This window comes from Apteryx rowi, unplaced genomic scaffold, assembly GCF_003343035.1.
Source record: "Apteryx rowi isolate R43461 unplaced genomic scaffold, aptRow1 scaffold_21, whole genome shotgun sequence".
NCBI classification, from domain to species: Eukaryota; Metazoa; Chordata; class Aves; order Apterygiformes; family Apterygidae; genus Apteryx; species Apteryx rowi.
The window spans coordinates 2,165,617-2,186,309 of NW_020448419.1; the positions used below are offsets into that span (position 1 = coordinate 2,165,617).

Genomic DNA, 20,693 nt, shown 5'->3' on the forward strand with positions numbered 1-20,693 from the left:
TTAAAGTCTCCTGCATGCAAGGTCTCTTAAGAGGACCAATTCCAAAGTATGAAAATTTCTCAAAAATTCAAATATACATATTCATAAAGAGTTTTCATTGAGTGCATTTTAATGATGCAAAAATGGATACAACAATCTCTCTTTGGGCATCTAAAAATGCTGGGAGGTTTCAACAGAAGCAAATTGTGCATTTCCAGATACTATCATAACAGAAGTTTCATTCTTCAGTGTTTATGGTCCTAAGGTGGGTTGTCCTCTAACTGGCTGCAATCAATTGTGCTGTTCTGGGATCTCAAAATTAGCAAAAAAACATCTTTCATTAGGCTTCCAAAGAGTATGAGAAAAGTTGAGACAAACATTCTGTTTATACAGATTCATATTCATTTTACTTAAGTCACAACCATATACTTGTCCACTCTCAGGTATACCTTTCTAGTAAGTAACATATGCTTGATTTACTTTCACAGATACAGTTTCACTGTCCTCAAATCCAGCATATTTCTATGACACTTCTGCCCTCTGCGAGGCCATGTTCACTTTTCTGTCTGAACCCAATGGTTCAAGGCAGCTTCTGCTAGCAGGGATACACACCCCTTCTGGCTATCAGTCAGGCTTCCATGGTCTTCGCCTTCTCACTTTAAAATTAGAAGAGGCATATGAAAACCACCACAGACATAAAAATGTGTAAGGGACAAAAATCATTCTTAACCCATATCATTTAAGGACATTCAAGGTCTATAGCAGGGTCATACACAAGCAACATCCTTTTCTCTGGTTCTGCTGTTATTTTTGGTCCAATTCTGTGATCTCCTAAAACAGGAAAAAACTGCTACTTTAATAAGAATGTTTTCCCCTCCATTAGGTGGTCAAGTGTCTAGAGTGACTCTGGTAAGCACCTGGATAAGAGGATCAGACTTCAAGATTTGTCTTCCGTCTGCTGTCATTAAGAACAAAGTAAAGTTTTGGAGGTGTACGCAGAGCGAAGACTAACTGCAATATGGACTGCTAATTGTCACCAGAAATGTGTGAAAGCCTTACAGCTGTAATTTTTAAATGACAGCCTAGTTGGACAGTTCTAGACAAAATAGATGTGAAACCTTGCTGGACATGACAACTCAATAAAATTGTGCAAATTCATCTCAAGAACCTGGGAAGAGCAATTTATGAACTCAGCAAGAGGGAAAATTAGAGTTTATTTCGTATCAGAAAACTTCCCTTTTTCCAGGGCAAAGGAAATGTTGGTGGGGGAGCTACACTTCAGTCTCTCTCAACAACTTCTTGGCAGATTTGGTCTGTTCAGGAATGCATTTAGCTTATAGGTGTAGACAGCACACTCCAAACAGGTTTTTGTTTTTTGGTTTTTTGGTTTTTGGTTTTTTGCTTTGTTTTATGTTTCCTTGAGGACTGAGTCCAAGCCTGATCTTAAAAAAAAAAAAAAAAAAAAAAAAAAAAAAAAAAAAAAAAAAAAAAAAAAAAAAAAACCAACGCACTCCCATTGCTGAGAATAATAATCTGTCTCAATCTGGCTAGTATGTGTCCTAGACTGAAGCCCAAAACTAGGTTTTGAACCTCAGTAAATGAGTTACGCATGGCAGTAGAAAGTTTTATGACATTAAAACAGCTAACATTACTACTTTACAGTAACAGTACCCCAGGGTTTCCTAAATATAGATGATCTCAAATTGTGAGAAAAATTATAGATGTTGAGACCTGTGAAATGTGAACAACCCCCACCCCCAAAAAAAGGAAAAATGTGCACTTTATGAGACAAGATAGCAAACCCCTACAATTGATACCTGGGAACATAAAAGTCTAGCATAAATGTAAAAAACACTTTTCTCTCACTAGTCTGTATCTCAGAAGAGTGTTCCCCAGCTTCCCTTCTTAATGTTATACACTTTTTACTATACCTAATGAATAAATGTATTCGATAATTCAAATTATCAACAAATCACTTCTACCGTCTAGAGCGATAGCCAGTCACAACATAGCAATCTATTGCAGATTCGTGCCCAAATCATTTTATGTCTGCACATCAACTGAAAAAGAAATCATCCCAGCAGGCATTTCTGAGATTTTTTTAAATCATTTGAGAGTTAAATTTAAAAAAGAAAAAAAAATTCACTATATTGTCCTTTAAAAGGAGCCAGTGTTGTCTTCATACACATAAAAGGCGTTCCAAATTTGTTCACAGCATCTTCCTGTGAAGCTAGTTTCAGTAGATGTCCCACAAGAGCACAAAAGCTAAATCACTTAAGCAGTCATTGATTTTTTTTTAACTGACGAGATAGACCTACCCTCTACAGTTTCGACTTGCACAGGCTGAACTGCAGATTTATTTACATATGGTGAAAGTTTAAAAGCAATTAGGCAGGCCAAAATGAAGGATGGGTAACCTGAAATCCACAAACTCTAACTTTGCCTCATTTTTCCCTGAAATCCACAAATCCTGACAAATCTATACACATATATTTGTAAAACAGCCTACGTTAATTTATGCTCATGTCTTGGCAGAAGACAAGAGAGCAAATCTAGCCCACCAAAAGAACTCCTATGCCACTCATCTTTCCATATAATAGGTTAGCTAAATTTCCTGGCAGATACAGCAGGATCTATTCATCAAGGATCAATTATATCTTGTGATCACACTAGCACACATAAAAAATGGAATATGACTTTGTGTCTTTTCAGTTTGGACTGAAGTTTAAAAAGCAAGCTTAACTACTCAGAATTGGAACGGACTCTGAAACCCTAAAAATTAATAAATATATATAAAAAAGACTGTTGGGGATAATTGTAGTATATTCCATTCAGTGACTTCCTCAGGCATTTGTTGGGTAGAATCTTTCTTCCTATAGCTAAATATATCTCTTTCTTTGCATACAATGTTGTGCAAGAATTGTTTATGAATGGACTATCACAAGTTGAATGAAAAGCCAACCTTTCCAAGAACTACATTGTTTCAGCTAGAAAATGCTAACACTGCAGTATTTATTTCTGAAACTGTGAATTAAACATTTGCAGGAGTTTTGAAAGTGATGTTTTCTCAGAAGAAAATATGGAAAATGTGAATGGTAGCAATAACAAATAGCACAGCGAGAAAATTAGCATCACAAAACAGTTACATTTGTAGAGCTCAGTTATTCCATTCAATTAAAAAGCTGTTCTAACAAGAAAGTTTGGTCTTGCAGAAAGTTTAGTTTATGTATCTTTGCTTCTAGAACCATTGATTTTAACGAAAAGAAATTAGTAAACTATTAATGGGTTACCTTCTGGAAGAAAGGCTTCGCTATAGTCCCCTTTTTGCCTTCCTGTTATTTAAACAGTACAACAATTCAGTGTACAGTTCCATCCAACACTTATCAATATATTACCTATAACAATTAAGCATATTTTAAAGAAAGTGTAAGAGTATGTGTCATTTAAAAAGTATCTCTGACAAGTTCTATTGAAGTCAACAGGAGAGCTGAATTTGCCCATCCTGTTTGAAAGCAACTATCACCAAACACACACAGTCTACTCATTAATAAAAACAAATAACCTTTCACAAAATAATTAAATATACACATAAAGAGAAGATATACCTCTATTGTGGGATGAGTATTATGCTTATAAGCAGTGTACAGTGGAAACTGAATCTGAAAGATTTTTGCCACACACAGCAACAGTTTTTCCTTCTCATCAGTGCTCCATAAACTAAAAGCATCAGTGTTCTTTGCAGACTCCTCCTCTGTCAGGATACAAGTTCTTGCAGAATCTAATTTTTTCTCTATAGATTTTTGCCGTTCTCCATTTTCTTCTTTGTGAGACTCTCTTTCTACATTCAGGGGCTCATCAGCTTGATTATTCTGATCTTGCCATGTTGAATCTATATTAATAGTGCAATGTTTACAGAGCTGGTCCCGCAGAGCTTGAACTTGGGCAATCACTAAGTTAATAAGCGCACATACTACTTGGTTAAAGATCTCCAAATGCTTATACTCCTTGAAACAGCACAGACATTGTCTGTAAGAAAACAGAAAAAATAAAAATCAAAACAAAAATTCCTGAAGTAGCTAAAGTCAGAATAGCTAGAACGATAATCTCACGAAGACTGGCTCAATATTGAGCTAACAAGGGGAAAGAAAGGACAAATTTGAATATTAAAGCAGCTGACCAAAAGGAAGTTTCAGGTTAAAACATTTTCAACAACAAAATATGTGACAGACTCATAAAGGCAAGGAAATCCAAATGAAACAGACTCTACCCAACAGCTAATTAGAGTCACAAAGACTTCCTTAAACTCTATGAACATCCCATTATTTCCAAATGCTCACCGAAAACTGTGAGGTCCCTGTTATCGTTCAGCAGCTGCCACTGTGACTAAAATACACAAAAGGGTGAGCCTGGCATCTTAGGGGCAAAGTCACGGTGCTACTGGAGCAGCAGTGTTCCTGGGTATGCTCCGGAATCCCTTTCCTCATCTGTTTCTCTTTAGCAATAGCACCACAATAAACCACCTGACATGCTTGTCAGCTGCGTAGGAAATAATCATCATTTTTTTAAATCAACGGGGCTACAAAACGATTTTATTTTTAATTGTGTTTAAGAACTGATCACTTGCTTTATCTGCATTTAGAGAGAAACTTGATGTACACTAGTACCCTGTGCCTGTATGGGAAAAAGCAGTATCAATAGTGTCTTCATTACTTTCACTTTGTAGATTCAGAGAATATTCCCCCGAATAGCTACCCATGTATTGTAACTGAAAAGAACAAGGGGAGAGCTATACACCATTCCTCTAGCAAGACAAGGACATAACTAAAAAATTCAATCCACTTATCAAGTTAGAAAACTGCGTTATAGCTCTAGTTATGGGCAAGGATAGATGGACATGCCAAAGATATTCGCTGTGCATAAACGCCCAAGGTAGACACCCTAGACCCTATTATCTGGGAACATTTGCTTCTTCCATACAAACAAGGCAATTTCCTCACTCTGAACAAAATTTGAAGGATATTCCCCTAGAAGGATCTAAATCCTGGAGGATCTACAGAAGAAAGTAATCAATTTACAAGGGGGCTTCAATGAACAGTAAAATTAAAGGTTACATGCTTGTAACAGAATCTTTGAGATGGACTCAGCCCTTTCTCACTCAAATTCTACTAAGCAAAGTAACTGAAGTTGGAGCTGCAAACTCAGTACACCCACTTAAGCGCTCTTCCATTCTGTTTTCACTGTTCTCAAAATTTCGGGCAAGAGCCTAAAATAAAACTGGCTTTACTTGCATCGGCCTCCTCTGTATCAAGTATCAGTCAAGACTCCCAGGGAAAAAAATAAACATACAGAAATCCATCTCAAAGAACTTCCACTTCAAGTGAATATCCTTTACTGAATTCACTACTGTATGACATGACAGTGGACTGATTTCTCTTTGTATTTCATCCAGGTGTCTGCATGTACCTGTTTCTTCCATATTTGTATTTAAACTGGTAGCATCTTGCAGTAGAGACCTTTTTCCCGTTGCATCTGTACAGCACGGAGCACAATGGACTCTAGTCCATGACTAGGGATCTCAGGTACTACAGTAATATAAAAATAAACATACCCATTTCTGAAAGAAATCAGCAGGCAGAAGATAGGGCAAGAAGTCATCAGTAAGAGGTAATTACAAAACTCCTCCACAAAACAGCATTTAAGCTAGAAACTGGGCTTAATAAATAATAATTTGTAAGAAAGACAGACAGAACTCAGAACTACAGATTTTAAATAACAAAAAGTCTACAGCAGGTAAAGGGTGCTGCCTTTTTTGACAGAATGCAAACTTATACCCTCGCGCTACAGCATTTAAAATATATACATCCTGAATACATAGTCTAATCGACTGAAAAAGCTCTGAAGATAATACTCAGTATTCCCTAATTGCAGGACAGATACAGTGATGGAAGCACCTAAAACCTTTTCTTCCATCTATACAGCAGGAAAAATTGTTTTAATATCCCCTATGTGGAGTATGACTTCACCTGTCTGAAAACAGATTCTTGTGATTTACCAGTAAATGTATTTTCACGTTAACAAATGAAACAACAAATTGTAGGCAAAAATAACAGGTATATCCTTAAGTACTTATCCTTGGGGAAGACTATGTACAATAGGGCCTTTATTTGTGCTTACAAATTACCACCCCTCCTGGCTGTAGCAAATTATTCTCGATACTCATGAAAAGCTAAAGCCTGCTGAACACTTTTCACATATCTGTATTTGAACGCTAATGAATACTGAAGAATTTGCCACTGGGCAAAGGTACATTATTCAAGATGGAAGTATTTGCAAAGCTTCTATATAAATTTTCATACACCTGAACGCGTCTACAGGAAGAAGAGCTCCACCAAAATTTAAAATACAATCTATGAAAAAAAATGAACGTGCTACAAATACGACTTCTTTGAAGATACCAGAATTCCCAGAAGGAAACTGAAAAGGAAACACTACATGGAGATGGAAGCAAAGTGTCCTTCAGGCTGAGCTGCCAGATGATCTTCTGAAGGCAGAGATTTAGGCTATAGAAAGGAATTCTTAAGGAAGGCCTCAAAACACAAAGCAACACACAAAATCCTCTAAAGCCCATCTGGAAGAGCAGAAAAGGGACATGAAACATTTAAAGTAAAACTCCTTCCTGGGGCATCTTCTCTAACTTCCACTTTGACTAGGTTAAGGAATGTTTTCCACACTCTCTGGTAATATGAAGCCCTATGTAAGGAAGGTAAAAAGAAACCTGAAGAAAAGGAACAGTTAAATATTATCCAATATTTATTTTTTTCTTTAGGTTGCATTTATAATGCCCTGAACAAGACAAATCTCTGAACAGATGGTGATCCTGGAAAAAGACTAGGTTGCAACTGTTCTCAGACAAACTTGATCTGTCAAGGAATGACAGGATTCTGGTTTCTGTTGCTGGTGATCTTGATTTAAAATTTCTTCCATGTCAAAAAGAGTATTGCAGAAGATTATGACTAAAACAACCTTCTTTGGGCAGAATGTAATGAGGAAGAGGAGGAGTCTGCTACCACAGGTACCTAAAACATGGCATGCCCAGTTTTCATTTGGAGGCAAAACACCAGAAGTAGCTACCAGCAATTAAGCTACCAGGGATGCAACTGCTTTGACTCCACTTAGGACAACTCTTTTGTTCTCAGTCACAACAGAGCCAATGATATCCTGGGAAAAACACACGCACACACTTTCTCCCATAGTGGCAAACAAGGAACGCCTAGGGAAGAACACAAATCAGGGTAAGCAGGTAGAGACACTTCCTTAATTACCGAGAGTTAGAAGGAATAATTTGTAGCAGCTCTCAATGGACTTTTCTTCTAAAAACATCTCCAACTGTTTCTTGGACCCACAGATCCACTTTCAGCACCCACAGTGGCCCACGGCAAAGGAGTTCTATAGCTCAACTACACATCATGCCACCTGCTACATTCATCTGATTCTTCCTAATTCTTGTATTGGAAAGGACAGCAAATAATTCCTTAAATATTTACTGAATGAAGCTGATGATCTTGCAGATCCCTAACATATTTCCCCCTCCATTGTTTTTAAGATGAAAAGTCTACTTCGTTTTTTCTCATAAAGAAGCCATTCCAGATCTTTATTTGCTCTTTCTGCACTTTAAGCCTTTTCCAGCTCTACTGTATCACTTCTAAATGAGGGGACCTGAATTGTAAAAAGTATACAAAATGTGGATATAACCTGGATTTATATAGGACATTATGTTTTTCAATTTGTTCTCTTTGCTTTTCCTAATATTTCTTAGGCTTCACTTTGGTTCTGCAACCACTGTTGAGCCCTGAATTCCAAATGTCCTTACTGTAGATTATTTCTAAAAACTAATATCCATAAAATTCCTTGCACTGCTGCTGCTAGATACCAACAAATGGAAAGAGCCATATTGGTGAGGAAAGCAGAATAGCTAAAATAACTCCTTTTCAAAATAAAAGAGTAACACTAGTAATCTAAATAATAGGTCTGTTAAAGGAATAATCTATTTTATTCTTAAGACAACCATGTGTCAAGAATTTTCTTTATCCGGTTAATAGCCATGGGCTACAATTGTTCCTCATCTTGAGCCACAGTATTAGGACACTGAGAAAATTTTAACACTCCGGTTTGTTTAATTCTCCTTTCCCCCACTCCCTCACAAAGCAGCCAGAAAATCTCATGTTAAAACAGCAGCATACATTATTTGCCATTGCAATTTAGCCATTTACTACTACACATTTTATTTCTACAGCACCTAGAATTGCAGTCACATTCAAAACATGCTTTGTCCCATATGTGCTGCATAACATAACATTTGTATTTATAAGTGATAAAGTGTCCTTTACCTTCCAAACATCACTTAGCTACACAGCAATAATTTGCCCATTTTAATTCACTCTACTGTATTTTTTAAGAAGTGCAGCCTATTGTCGAGATCCAATATCAGTCAAACTCTTTATAAAAATACCTTTGTGTCCAGGAATTGATGTAAGCAAATATCTTGAGCGCATGTTCTTTTCTGAGCTGCAATCCATCGCCACCTTCAATGTCAGATACTGAGGAAAAATAAAAACATATTAGCAGCAAAATAGTGTGCAACTGTTGTATTTTTAATAAAATTTGTCTTTGCTATTTGGGTAGAAAGAAAAGCATAGCATGAAAAATAAAAAAAATTCACTTTGTAATAATAAAAACATTGGCAGTCAAGTTATAGTAACTTTATGGTAAAGGTTTTTCAGCATGAAAATGCATAACACCCTAATAAACGATCTTTTCATATTGGAAACTGAAGTCTTCAACCAAAACTCTACGTATTTTTTGCTGTCATTAAACAGAGACAAGGCTTGTACGCGACTAAATTTAAAATAAAAACATCTTGGATTCTGCTGTGAAAATCAGCAATTCAGAACAGCCTCTTCTTATAATCCACTATCGCATACTCAAACTGGTCAACATCAAGCTCTTCAAGCATACAGAATAAAACTTTTATAAATCACACAAGATGTTTCTGGAGACTATCGTTTTAATTGGACAAGGCTAAAGGCTATATTGTGGAAACAATATTTTCCTGTTCCTTATAAATAAACTTCTGTGATTAAAAACAGCTCATTCCTTATTAGGTAGCTGCAAGGTACAGGAAAGTGTTTCAAAAATAGATGCACGAAAAAAAAGCTTTTAAATCTATAAAAGAATCTAAATAGCTAAATTTACAGGACACTTGAGCATGAAGTCTCCTCATAAGCTTCACTGGGAACTACTGATCGGTGCGCACTTTTGTATATGAACCTTCAGCAATTTTATTCCTCAGCCAGCTTTTTTTTTTCTTATTTATTTTTTTTAAAGAGTCTGAATTTTGAGATGACCATGAGACCTCAACTTGCTTTTTCTAACCAGATGAACACTGAAAAAAATTTATCAGGGTAAGAACAGATGCCATACATGTAGCGTATGTGTAAAGTTATTTCAGACTTTTAAGTCCCCAATTATTACTTTCAAGTATAGATGTGTGTCTACTGGTATTTAGTACTAACAAATCACCAGTTGGTAGTAACAATAAGCATTTACCACATTTATCAGAACCAGAAATCCAAACAGCTTTAGAGTGAATTCAAAACCCAAATATTTCAATGAGGTATTACTGGAAGTCCCACTTTCATCAAAACACCACACAAAAACAAACTCTAATAAGTCAAACATCAGTAGCAGTTCACATCTACATTTACACATCAGTGTATATATTAGGACATTAGATTTTGCCCATTGGTCACATTTCTTTCTCCAACTGTCAATGCACAACTCTCATTTCCTCCTTGTCCTAAATTTCTGTAGAGTTCTACAACTAATTGTGATATAAATGGAGAACATAAGGCTTTTTTTTTTTTTAATGTTGACTCTTTCTTTCATAACATAAAACTAACTCAAATATTCACTCCCAGATTTCACAGAAAATTTCAAATGTTACATGGTTACACAGCTGCTTCAGAAGCAAGCTTTGTATGAGAGGTTCCCCTAGAAGAAGCGAGCTTTTCAGGAGCCCTACCTCAATCTCTTTTCTAACAGCAGCCCTACAAGGCCCTATGTGATCCATCAATAGGGGTTTCCAAAATACCGAAGCTAACAGAATTCTGCCGGCACAGACCAGAAAGTAAAGTTGAGGGAAACACCACTCCAGGGAATAACCACACAAAACAAATACTGATGTCGTTTTTGAAATATGGATGTTACATAGGCACACACACATACATACATATATATATATATATATATGCACACACATATATAAAACACACACACACACACAAAGCAGTCTCTCAAAAGGATACTATCAAACTTTAGACATCACTTTTCTGTCCCACTCCTAGTAGGGCTTGAAGAACCCCAGCGCTCCCGGACAAAGTACAACCAGACAAGTAGACTAAAAGATGGGTATCACTTGAAACTGCTTTCTATTATAAGCAAGACAAATTAGCACAACACTTGCCTCTCAAGGCAGCAGCACAGTGCTGAAGAAACCCAACTATGGCAAACAATTTGGTTCAGTTTGCCACAGAAGACAGATCCTTGCCTATATATACTGTATCTAAAAAACCTGCACAGCATAAAACATTCATAATACCCTTACAAAGTTTTCTCAGTTTTATGAGCTTTGTTGCATCAAGATGAATTCTTTCAAACCTGACACAAAAACTTGTTGACCATAACTTAGTACCGGTGAGCCTAATTCTAACTTGGATGATCTTGCAAACGCATTGCTAAATTTATAAAATTTGCCTCTTCCCCACATCTCCCCACTTAAAAACACACATTCTGAAAAGCACGGCAGTAACTCCTGATTTCCAGAGCAGTCTTATTCACTGCAATGTCTTGAAAGACTCTCAAATTTCCCTCCACGAGATCAAGAAAAAGGCACTGGAAGTTAAGTAAACTGGTCCCCCAAAGTAGCAGCTATGATTGCCACGTAAAGCACACAGAGTCTAGAAGTTAAGGAAACACTGAAGTTTATGCCCCTGCGTAACAAAACAGAAAGCTGTATGTGCTAGTTGGAGAAACTTGTTATTTCCCTGTTTATACATTTTGTATTTCACACGCAGACCAACTTTAATTGGTCTTATTTAGTAATGACTAACACAGTGACTGAATACACATGTTCCCTTTTTTTGTACCTAAAAGACTTTTGATCTTTTCCCTAAGAGTACTCAGAAAGCTCAACACAGGAGCAACCACACTGGGGCTGCAGTTTCCCCATCAGTTTAAGCCAATCTAAGTCTGTGCTAGAGCCAAAGAGGTAAGTGACACATCTGGCAGGGCTTCTCCTGGACCTTAAGTGAACCTCTCTCTTCTATTCCTTTGCAGAAATAGCATTTTTCAGTTCAGCTGCTCCATGTCTTCACAACCAGTATCTAAATCTTAGGCTTCTGAGTTCCTGGCTTACCCTGAACATCAACTTTATGGATACTCTTGATTTACAGCACCTCTCTTCAGGGACACATGTAGCGTGAAGTACAGCAATCATTAGTTATGAAGCCTTTCAAATATTTTTCAGTTGAAAAAAATATGCATAGAAAATAAATAGGAGTAATTGCATTCATTTTCATTCCTGAGTATTTGTTGATTTTAGCCACAGTTCTGTAGGGATTACAGGATTTCCCACTCCTTTGCTGCCTAGAATTTACTTCTGAACCCTGACATCTCTCTCTCCTTTCAAACTGGTTTTCTTCTGCCCTGTATGGGCCAGTAGTTAAAACGGATCCATCCATTACAAATGCACATCCCTTTTTCTCTCCCATGTTGAAGCCCTCTGCGTTCCTCAGGTCCTCCTTAGCCTGCTGTCTTCCCAGTCTTGCACACCTCTGGTGTTTCAAACCCAGCATTAACATCCACGCCAAGCTTCTTCAAGAAGCTTTACTACAGCAGGCCCCCTTCTTGCAAGTTAAGGTGGTGAACAGATTTTTCCAGGTTTTCTGGTTTCAGACCCAAGGCGGTGATTCCCACAGGATGCGCTAAGGCACACCTGTGTGCTCCGAGGGTGGCAGGAGCACGTCAAAGTGGCGTCTCGCGTGCTCTGATCATCTCCCTGTGCTTAGTAACCAAACTCTGAAGCCTGGAAGAAACAAGCAGTGGGATGTGCTGCATGACAGGCCAAACAGCCTGCTGCTCAGGGTCAAAACACCAGGAAACCTGCCCCCTGCAGCCAGTTTTAACCTGGAGTAAACATGCCTGGAATGCCAGAATTTTAGAAAACACAGGCCTCATGAGTCCTCCACTTGAAAAGGTGGCATCAGAACATAATGATCCTCCACTGCTATTGAACTGAAGACTTGCAGTGTCTCCTTGAGAATACAGGGCTGACTCTGCACACACAATGCCGTCTCTGGTAAAAATCCAGAATTCAATAAGAATAGACAACATGTGCCCTGGAGCTTTACAACCAGTCATTCCATGACCACACAGTACCTCTTCCACTAGTGGTACTCCAACCCAATGCTCAGCACTTCCCCAAAAGCTCCCAGCAGCTGCTTCTTCCTCCAAGCACTCCCAAGCTAGTCACGTCAGAGATGCCTTCCTCAATTTACTCTTGAGCTCTCTTTCTGCACAACTTTTTTCTCCTCCTTTGAATTGCTCTAGCCATTTTTTCTTCCCAGTTAAAGCCTCATAGACCTTTCTTCTCACCCTCCACTCCTTCCTTCTCTCTCTTACTTTCTCCCCCAAATGCCTTGTCCCTGTTCTAGGTACAATTTCATGGTCAACCTCACTCAGGCCAAGTCCACACTACTAGCAGCAGCAGCCGTCCCATCGGTAGCTGTGCATTGCAACCACTCCCAACAGTCATTAGCACTCCTGCAGGAACCCAGAGAGGCAGACCAGGCACCCGAGCTGATTCAAATTACCAGTCTTGCAGTAAACTACCCACTTTTTTTTTTTTGCTGGCTTTGCAAGCCACTGAATATTCAGTGGCAGCTCTGTAAATCAGGAGGGGTTGGGAAGGAAAGTGGGAGAAGTGTGAAGCTGAGAGAAGAAATCACCTTTGCAGTGATGGAAAACATAAGCTTGGCTCACCCCCGCTGGTGTAACATCACCCTAATGCTACTCACCTACAAGCAAAGAAACTGAAGACCCTGCCCCTACCAGAGTACAGCAAAACCGAAGCTCTGAAGGCCAGATCCATTTGAGGCAAAACTAACCAGCAGAAAGACGACAGACTAGCAGGCAAATTCCAGCTAAGTATTTTCTACAAATATAATGTAGGAAATAAGGTCTTTTTACACCCTTGCAATGTCTCATTTCACTGACTCTTTATAGCAAGTTGGTTGAGATGTCTCTTTTGTCATCATAACACCATGTAAGAATGATCCAAGCTGCCTAACTGACCCAAAATAATTATTAATTGCTTGATCTCTTTTACCATCTTCTAGTGCATATATTTTCAGACATTTCTTTTTACAGTCAAACATACTTAAAATGTAATGGTTTATTAAAGTAGCTGACAAGAGGCCAAAACACGTAAGGGTCAAAGAAAAAATTTAAAACATATCAGAAAAAAAAGTGGATTACCTCACTGCCATTCCCCCTTTTACTTGGCCCGCCTGAAATGAAAAACTGAATGATATACACCCAGCTAATCACCCTTTTGTGGAAGACTAAGCGTGTAATATTGTACTAGAAACAACACGATCTCCCAAGCTAAGAAAAAGATTATTAATAAAGCTACTAAAACTAGAGAATGACAAAAGATGAGAAAATCATACAGCAACTGCAAAGAAAGGGACAATATAATTTAAACTGTGAGCAAATGAAGCTCAGATCCTAAGTGCATTTTTAGCAAGAACTTCAGAGCTAGAGGAACAGACTGTAATTAGACCTCAAGGACAACTATCATGCTAGACTTATGAGGAATATCTTATATCCAAAGGTCACTTATCACACTAAGTACAATCAAATGGCAAGTAAAAATAGTCATTTTAAAAAGTATGTTCTCTACTTTCCGAAAAATCAATTAGTAAAAAATGTAAACAATAGAAAACTACTTATGTTAATATGTAAAAGTGTGATTTCTACATATTCAAAAATGTAATGACTAAGGTCACATACAGATTTTGCTCCCTCCCTCCCCCCACCTCACCTAATACCAACTGCTTCACAGAAAAGAACAGACACTTTCAAAATGAATGTTATTCTCAGAAATTATTTTCTCACACAGACTAAACAGAGGAAATCAAGGGTCATGCACTAAATGAAATAGCATTAGGGAAAATACCACCAATTTTAGAAGAACTACAGACAAACTTTGTGTATAAATACAGGTGTTCGGAGAATCAGATGAGCCTTCATTCAACAGACATTTTTATAGACATATATACACTGAGATATTTTCTGTACAGGTTTTTTTGTGATCAATAACAAAAAAAAAAGATGATAGGCACAGAGCTTACCTTCTCCCATTCCCTTTTTACTTCCATCCATTAAAACTCCTCCTCTTTTTACTAAAGATAATTTGCAACTGCTTTAGACATATCCACCAGAGCTCTTTCAGACCTTTACAAAGCTATCTTTAAAAAAGTATCTAAAAGGACAGTGCCAATTGAACTTCAATGTCAGTAGTTTGGGTTTAACTGCCCAACCTTCCCTGTAACTTTTCTATAAGAGGAAAACAGTCTTCTTTCCACTCCCCAGTCTCTATAAAATAAAAATATTCCAGAATATTGACTGGATACACATTTAAAAATGTGCTAAAACACTATGTAGAATGTACTGAATACAAGTGACTCACTTTCCTCAGTATTAGAAAAACTGTTCGAGCATCAGGTTAGTATCAGATGTGTCACCCAAACTACTGGAGTTACAAAATTCTGTAATCATATGGTTATGGCATTTCTGAGTTTGAGATGATAAATTAAACTTATCTTTAAATACTGAGTTGACAATGCCCACCCCCACCACACCATTACAACATAGCGTTAAGGTTAACTATCTCCATTTTCATCCCATAACATACCCAAATTCCTTTTAAATCTAACCCTAACTCTAAAGTTCTCATCATTATAAATGAGAGAAACAACTATACGACAGAAACAACTCCAACGTACCAACAAAGTAGGTATCACTCATTTAAGGTAAAATTTTGATGCTTAACTCCAACTTGGTAAATTTGTTTTCCTTCTTTCTCACAAACTTGTAATTACACACAAAGCACACACAGATTACAAAGCAAATATTACTGGGACAACATAATAGCTTAAAGATAGGAAATAGCAAACTTTTCAAGACTCATTTCCTTAGGGAAAAAAACCCCAACTGTGATCAAGCGACTGCCCTCTATCAGACACTTAGCATAAACTTTTGACCATAAAAGCAACCTCAACCAAATCTGTCAAAGGTCTGCAAGTCTAAAGGATACTGGCTTCTTATGAATAAAAATACAGAAGCTACTCAAAAGAGTAAGGAAAAAACAGTTATAACTGGTTCCCTAACCATCCCAAAAAGCAGCCATCGGCTGGTTATTCAGCATTTGCATAATTCCTCATAGCCAGCACAAAAGCAGAGGGGACTGAACAGTTTTATTTTAATTCAGTATTTCAAAGTATAGTGTAGATACATTGCAATAGCAGGAGCCATGGTGTGTTCATCAGACAAACAGCACTTCCAAGCTACAACTGCACCAGAATAGGCAAATCTATTAGCTGATCTTAGCTAATTTCCATCTTCTGCATCTCCCTTTTTCCATGCAACCACCATGCAGGTTTTCTCTTTGAATCTCATTCTGTTCATTTACTATACATTTTTCCCCATCCCATCTCCCTCATCTTCTCCAGCAAGCAGCTTTCTTCTACTATAATAAATTAAGGTAGCATGGAGCAAAACAGCAGAAGTCGACTCTGAAAAGCTGTATGCAATTTAAGAATTCTCATCTTTCAAAATTGATGCCATCCCAAAGTTTCCAGTGTGCTAAGTCACAATTGCTCTTGGTCAAAATGCTGTGTTTAGCATGGCCACTGCCTTCTACTTAAGCCAACAGTTATCTTTACTAAGAGCATCTTATGACTCTCACCTTCATGAAGAGAATATGCCTCAGCAACTACTTTCAAGAAGAACAGTTCTGCATGAAAATTTTTTAAATGCAGTCAAACATTGATTATCAGTGGATAACTTACCCAGGTTTCATATTAACAATTTCACAACTGGTAGGACACTGGGGCTGGTTCTGCCCAGAAGTTATCTGGATGAACCAGCATCTAGATAACCTCTTACCGTCTTAGACACACCACCACAAACACAACTGTGCTGCTTCACTGCTCAATTCGGGTCCAGAAGCAGCACTGCCACTTGCACACAGAGCAAAGCCTAAGCTACTACGCTGTCTGAACTCCCACTGGCCCCATACAGCGTTAGCCCCGCTGTTTCAGCACTGTACGTCCAGAATCGGGAGCATCATGCAAGCACATCTGTAGCCACAGGTCAAAATTCACCAATACTGAATCAAAGCAGTACCATCGAGCAATGCAAATTTGATCTGGACTAGGTAAGAGCATGAAATGCACAATTCATGCTGGGTTATGCCAATGGTGGGAGAACAAGCAATATCACATCCAGCACACAGTTACAGTGGCATGGACAAAGAGTACAAAGCTACCATAAGCAAAAAAATAATTCACAAACATTTAAGAAGCAGAATGAGTGTGCACCAGTTTAATACTATGTCATAGGGGTACGGCTGTTTGATCAAATGCTGATATGAAATTGAGCTAAGATCAGCTTGTGGATGATCTGGCTGCAAAGGGAATCAAAGAGGGGCAAAAGCTCGTGTTGCTCTGGCTCTGCTGACCCAAGAAGACCCCCCAAGTGTGTCAGCATTGCCCTTCTCAACTCCCCAGCTTCTGAGAGGGTTTACCGGCCCAGCACCACGCAGTGGGAGCACCAGCTGTTAAATTTCCATGGAAGCCGGAGTGAGGGGAATACCAGTCTGGTGGTACAGCACGGGTGAGTCGGGGTCCACCAGGGCTTATTAGCTCTTGTTCAATGTTAGCCATGTCAGATGCAAGGTGCCAAAGAACAGAAAGCTATGGTATCTTTGCACCGTAATTCCTCAAGCTTGTATTATCTTAGGATTTTCATCATTGAGGATATTGCAGCCCTCCCTTTCCAGGGAAAGGCAAAAAATTAAACATTACTAAAGAAAAAGGCAATAAAGGACTTTTGATGCATCTGTGCCATTCATTGGCATAAAAAATGTGGCCCTATTCCAGAGTCCTATTTTAACTCAGTTTTATAAATTGTTTTTAACTCCAAGACAAGATGTTCTAATTCTGGGAAGATTACTTTTTGCCCTTTAATACAACATTGTTTTATCTCTTCTTTCAATACAATATCCAGCTCAGTTTAAGAAGTATTTCCATAGAAACAAGTCTGCTTGACATTATCGAAAGGTACGGAAGCCTATACTAGGTAGGTGTGGAGAATCAGACTACTGGTCATAAATATTTTGACAGCGACCACTCTAAGTTTCTTAAGGAATCAATTCAGGACTGGACAATGACCACATAAAGCCAGAATTCCTAGCATATCGCTAATTACTCCAAGGTAATCCCCAAAGCCAGGGCTGCCACCATCAATGCCAAAATTACCGCTCTGATAGAGAATTGCTTACCTTCAATTTAAAATGGAGCACTTATTTGCATTATTTCTTTCTAATAACATATTAACTTTGAAAATAATATACCACAACTTGAATGACTCTAGTTTTGAGTGATTTTTCTTTAAATATTCCATCACTAAACTTTTTCTAAATAATAATTTTAAAGTGAAAACAGAACTTAAAGTTTAACTATTTTATAAGTAGAACAAAGATTTAATTGCACCAACAAGGTTCCAAAAGCTAAAGAAGTTTTCTATTAGTCTTAACTACAAGTAGCAAGAAATTCAAAAATTAAAATAACTACTTCAGGAAGCACTCAATTTTCAAGAGAGAACCTTGCAAATTAGTTTAGATGTACTACTTGGCATACTATGAATCAGTTACAGAAAACAACAATTTCTCCTCACATAACCAGAAACAAAAGGCCAGAGCCCGTGATTGCAACCACCTCAGTCAAGAGGAAGCAACAGATTTCCAGTAGATTTATAGCAGAAGTGCCTAATGACTGTATCCTACCTTTTACAGTCAAAATCTGAGAGGGGCAAATATGATAAATTTCTTACAAAATATATTTGAGCCTCCTGAAACAAGGAAATAAGAAAGATAAACCGGCCAAAGGTTATTATACTAAATGGGGCTTCAGGCAGTTCCCCTGAAAGCCAAAGAAGAGCTTGATGAATGTTTGCACTCCAAGACATTATTTTTGATCAAAACAGACACAAGCATCCCTCATTTTAAAAGGAGAATAAAATACTGAGAAAGGACAGGCAAACAGCAAAGTTGCAGTAAGATTCTCCCTCAACTTCCAAACATATGCTTGTCAAATTCTGCTGTCACTTTTGCTAAGACATCCTGTATTTAATAATTCACTGAAATACATGGTGTTTTCAGTCATTTATTGGCTAGTGCCTAATTACATAATTTTTTCCTGAAAGCAAGTAGACCAAAAGAAATGAGAGAGATGAAGGCAACGTATATGGTCAACACACAACTCCACAGCAGTAAGTCTCATGGCAAGTGTTCCCTCCCCGGTCAGAAAACGTATTTACAGATGTTATTATGATGTAAACGAACATTTTAGGAGTCAAGGATCAGCAAGTGCACACAATTAAAAGTCTGCAACTATGTCTGAACACAAGCTACAAAGTCAACTGTTTGGAAAGATTGAGACTGACACTGCTACTAAGCCTTCTTCCAATTAGTGATGAAAATCAAACTCTTCTGATCAGCTTGATCAGCTTGTATCTGCTTAAATATTACTTCAGAAGATAAAACACTGAGACTTATGATAAATACTTTGTGGTAAAAGTTTCATTTCATCAAAGAACATTAAGAAAAAAAAGTAGTTCAGGCAATAAAAATACTAATTCAACCATAAGTAAAGTAGCCACAATGTATTCCTAACTGTGAAAGACGTCAGAGACTGGTCAATGTAGCAAAGAACATTGGGGGGGGGGGGGGGGGGGGGGAGGGTAGACAGACCAAAACCAGCCATCCCTCACCTAAGCAGAAGAACTTGCTCTTATTGAGCTTTTTCTCACTGTGGAATTTCTTCTGAAACTCCATTGCTTCCTGAAGCTGGGGATACAACAAATGACTAAAAATTATCTCAAGTCCACCCTCAATCCATATTTTGGACGAGCAAATACAGGCGAGGAAGTGAGCTCACAGTCCCCAGTGCTATCCTATACTTGCTTCATAGGAAAACCACTAGGCTACGCTGCAATTTCACTATATCATTTCTGACCATGACACCAGGCGACTGTGAAAAGAGTGGCACAAAATGTATAATGTAAGCCGTTTATGAACAGATGATTTCCCAAATTCCTGATTAGATTTTGTTATTCTGGCCCCTGTACTGCTTCTCTGGAGTCATTCTCCCTTGCAAATATGCCATTGCCCGTTTCTATCACTGCTCAGAGCTTCTCCAAGCAGAAAGTTTAGAAGTGAAAGCACTGTCTGTTCTGTTGAGGCCCACAGAGTATAGAATGAAAACTCATCACTAGGTTTGCAAAAAGCAGGGACAGACAGCCGAAGACAACTCTGAAAGATACCAGCATTTCAGTTCACCTCTCCACTTAAAAAATACTTTCACTAGTTGTAAACATAAAAGGCTTTGTATTGCAATTTAAATTAGAAGGAATTTAATAGCACGTGTCGCAGATTAACAAGTGGGCAACTGACCGTTTCCTGGAAATGGAATTAAGCTCACTAAAAAATATATCAAATTCTCAAAAACAGATTAAGAAACGCACAGTAAAAAGATAATAAAGACAATGAATATTGCACAACACAGGATAAAACAAACACACTAGTATCATGTGACTTCTACATTATTTATATAATTAATTGGCTAACAGACTATCTTCTCAAGAAAAATCTACTCACAACCAAAAAGTGGGAAGTCTGCTCTTGTAAGTAGGCAAATACTTCCAGTTTTGAAGGCACTGGGTTTCACACAAAATGCGAAATTAAAAGCAATAAGCTTCCATCTTTCTGGGAGAAAAAACCCAACCAAACAAAAAACTTTTCCAAAGCTTGCAGAAAGCTCCAGTGCTTCAGTTATTCTTCATGAGTCTGGCAGAAAGCAACAGTATGAAATCATCCTCACCAGCTCGTGAGCACAGCAGGTATGGAAGGAGCATGTTTTCAGCTCTTAAGGAATCCGCATACACCATTGGTAAGTACAGTATAGTTGTTTGATGGCCTCTTGGCTAACATATTTAAGATCACGATGTGCTGCCTCGCTTCGGTTTTCATCCTAAACTTTTCCCTGTTTCTGTATATAATTACATGGATTAAAAACTCTTAAGTGGAAGTAAATTAATAAAACTGTGCAATGAATTGGAGACTTCTTGAATCTGTTAAGGTAAGAGGCAAAAAAACCTTTGCCACTCAATTCCTATTCTTGCGTGGGAAATAATCTGCTGTGTGGATGCAGATCTAAAGATCATGCCTCAATTGCCATGTGCTTTCAAAGTCTTATTTACAGACCTTCTACAAATTAGCTAAATAAATGTCAATACTCAAAGGTGCCTTTTCC

The 20,693-nt window shown here is 37.9% G+C and overlaps 1 protein-coding gene across 4 annotated transcripts in view; it reads right to left on the reverse strand.

The window, feature by feature from the left end:
- The window catches only part of USP34 (ubiquitin specific peptidase 34), a 141,982-nt gene extending 121,669 nt beyond the window's left edge, over nt 1-20,313 (reverse strand). For 2 of the 4 annotated variants that reach the window (XM_026064130.1, XM_026064129.1), the window contains exons 1-3: nt 20,262-20,313; nt 8,489-8,576; nt 3,585-4,005 (exon numbers count right to left, since the gene is read on the reverse strand). In XM_026064130.1, the coding sequence (XP_025919915.1) occupies nt 3,585-4,005; nt 8,489-8,576; nt 20,262-20,295 (543 nt within the window). In that variant the 5' untranslated portion in view covers nt 20,296-20,313. Of the gene's footprint in view, nt 1-428; nt 636-3,269; nt 3,375-3,584; nt 4,006-8,488; nt 8,577-20,261 lie in introns of those variants that run through there. The other 2 variants (XM_026064132.1, XM_026064131.1) reach the window with 2 other exon arrangements.
- Between the last annotated feature and the right edge of the window lie 380 nt (nt 20,314-20,693).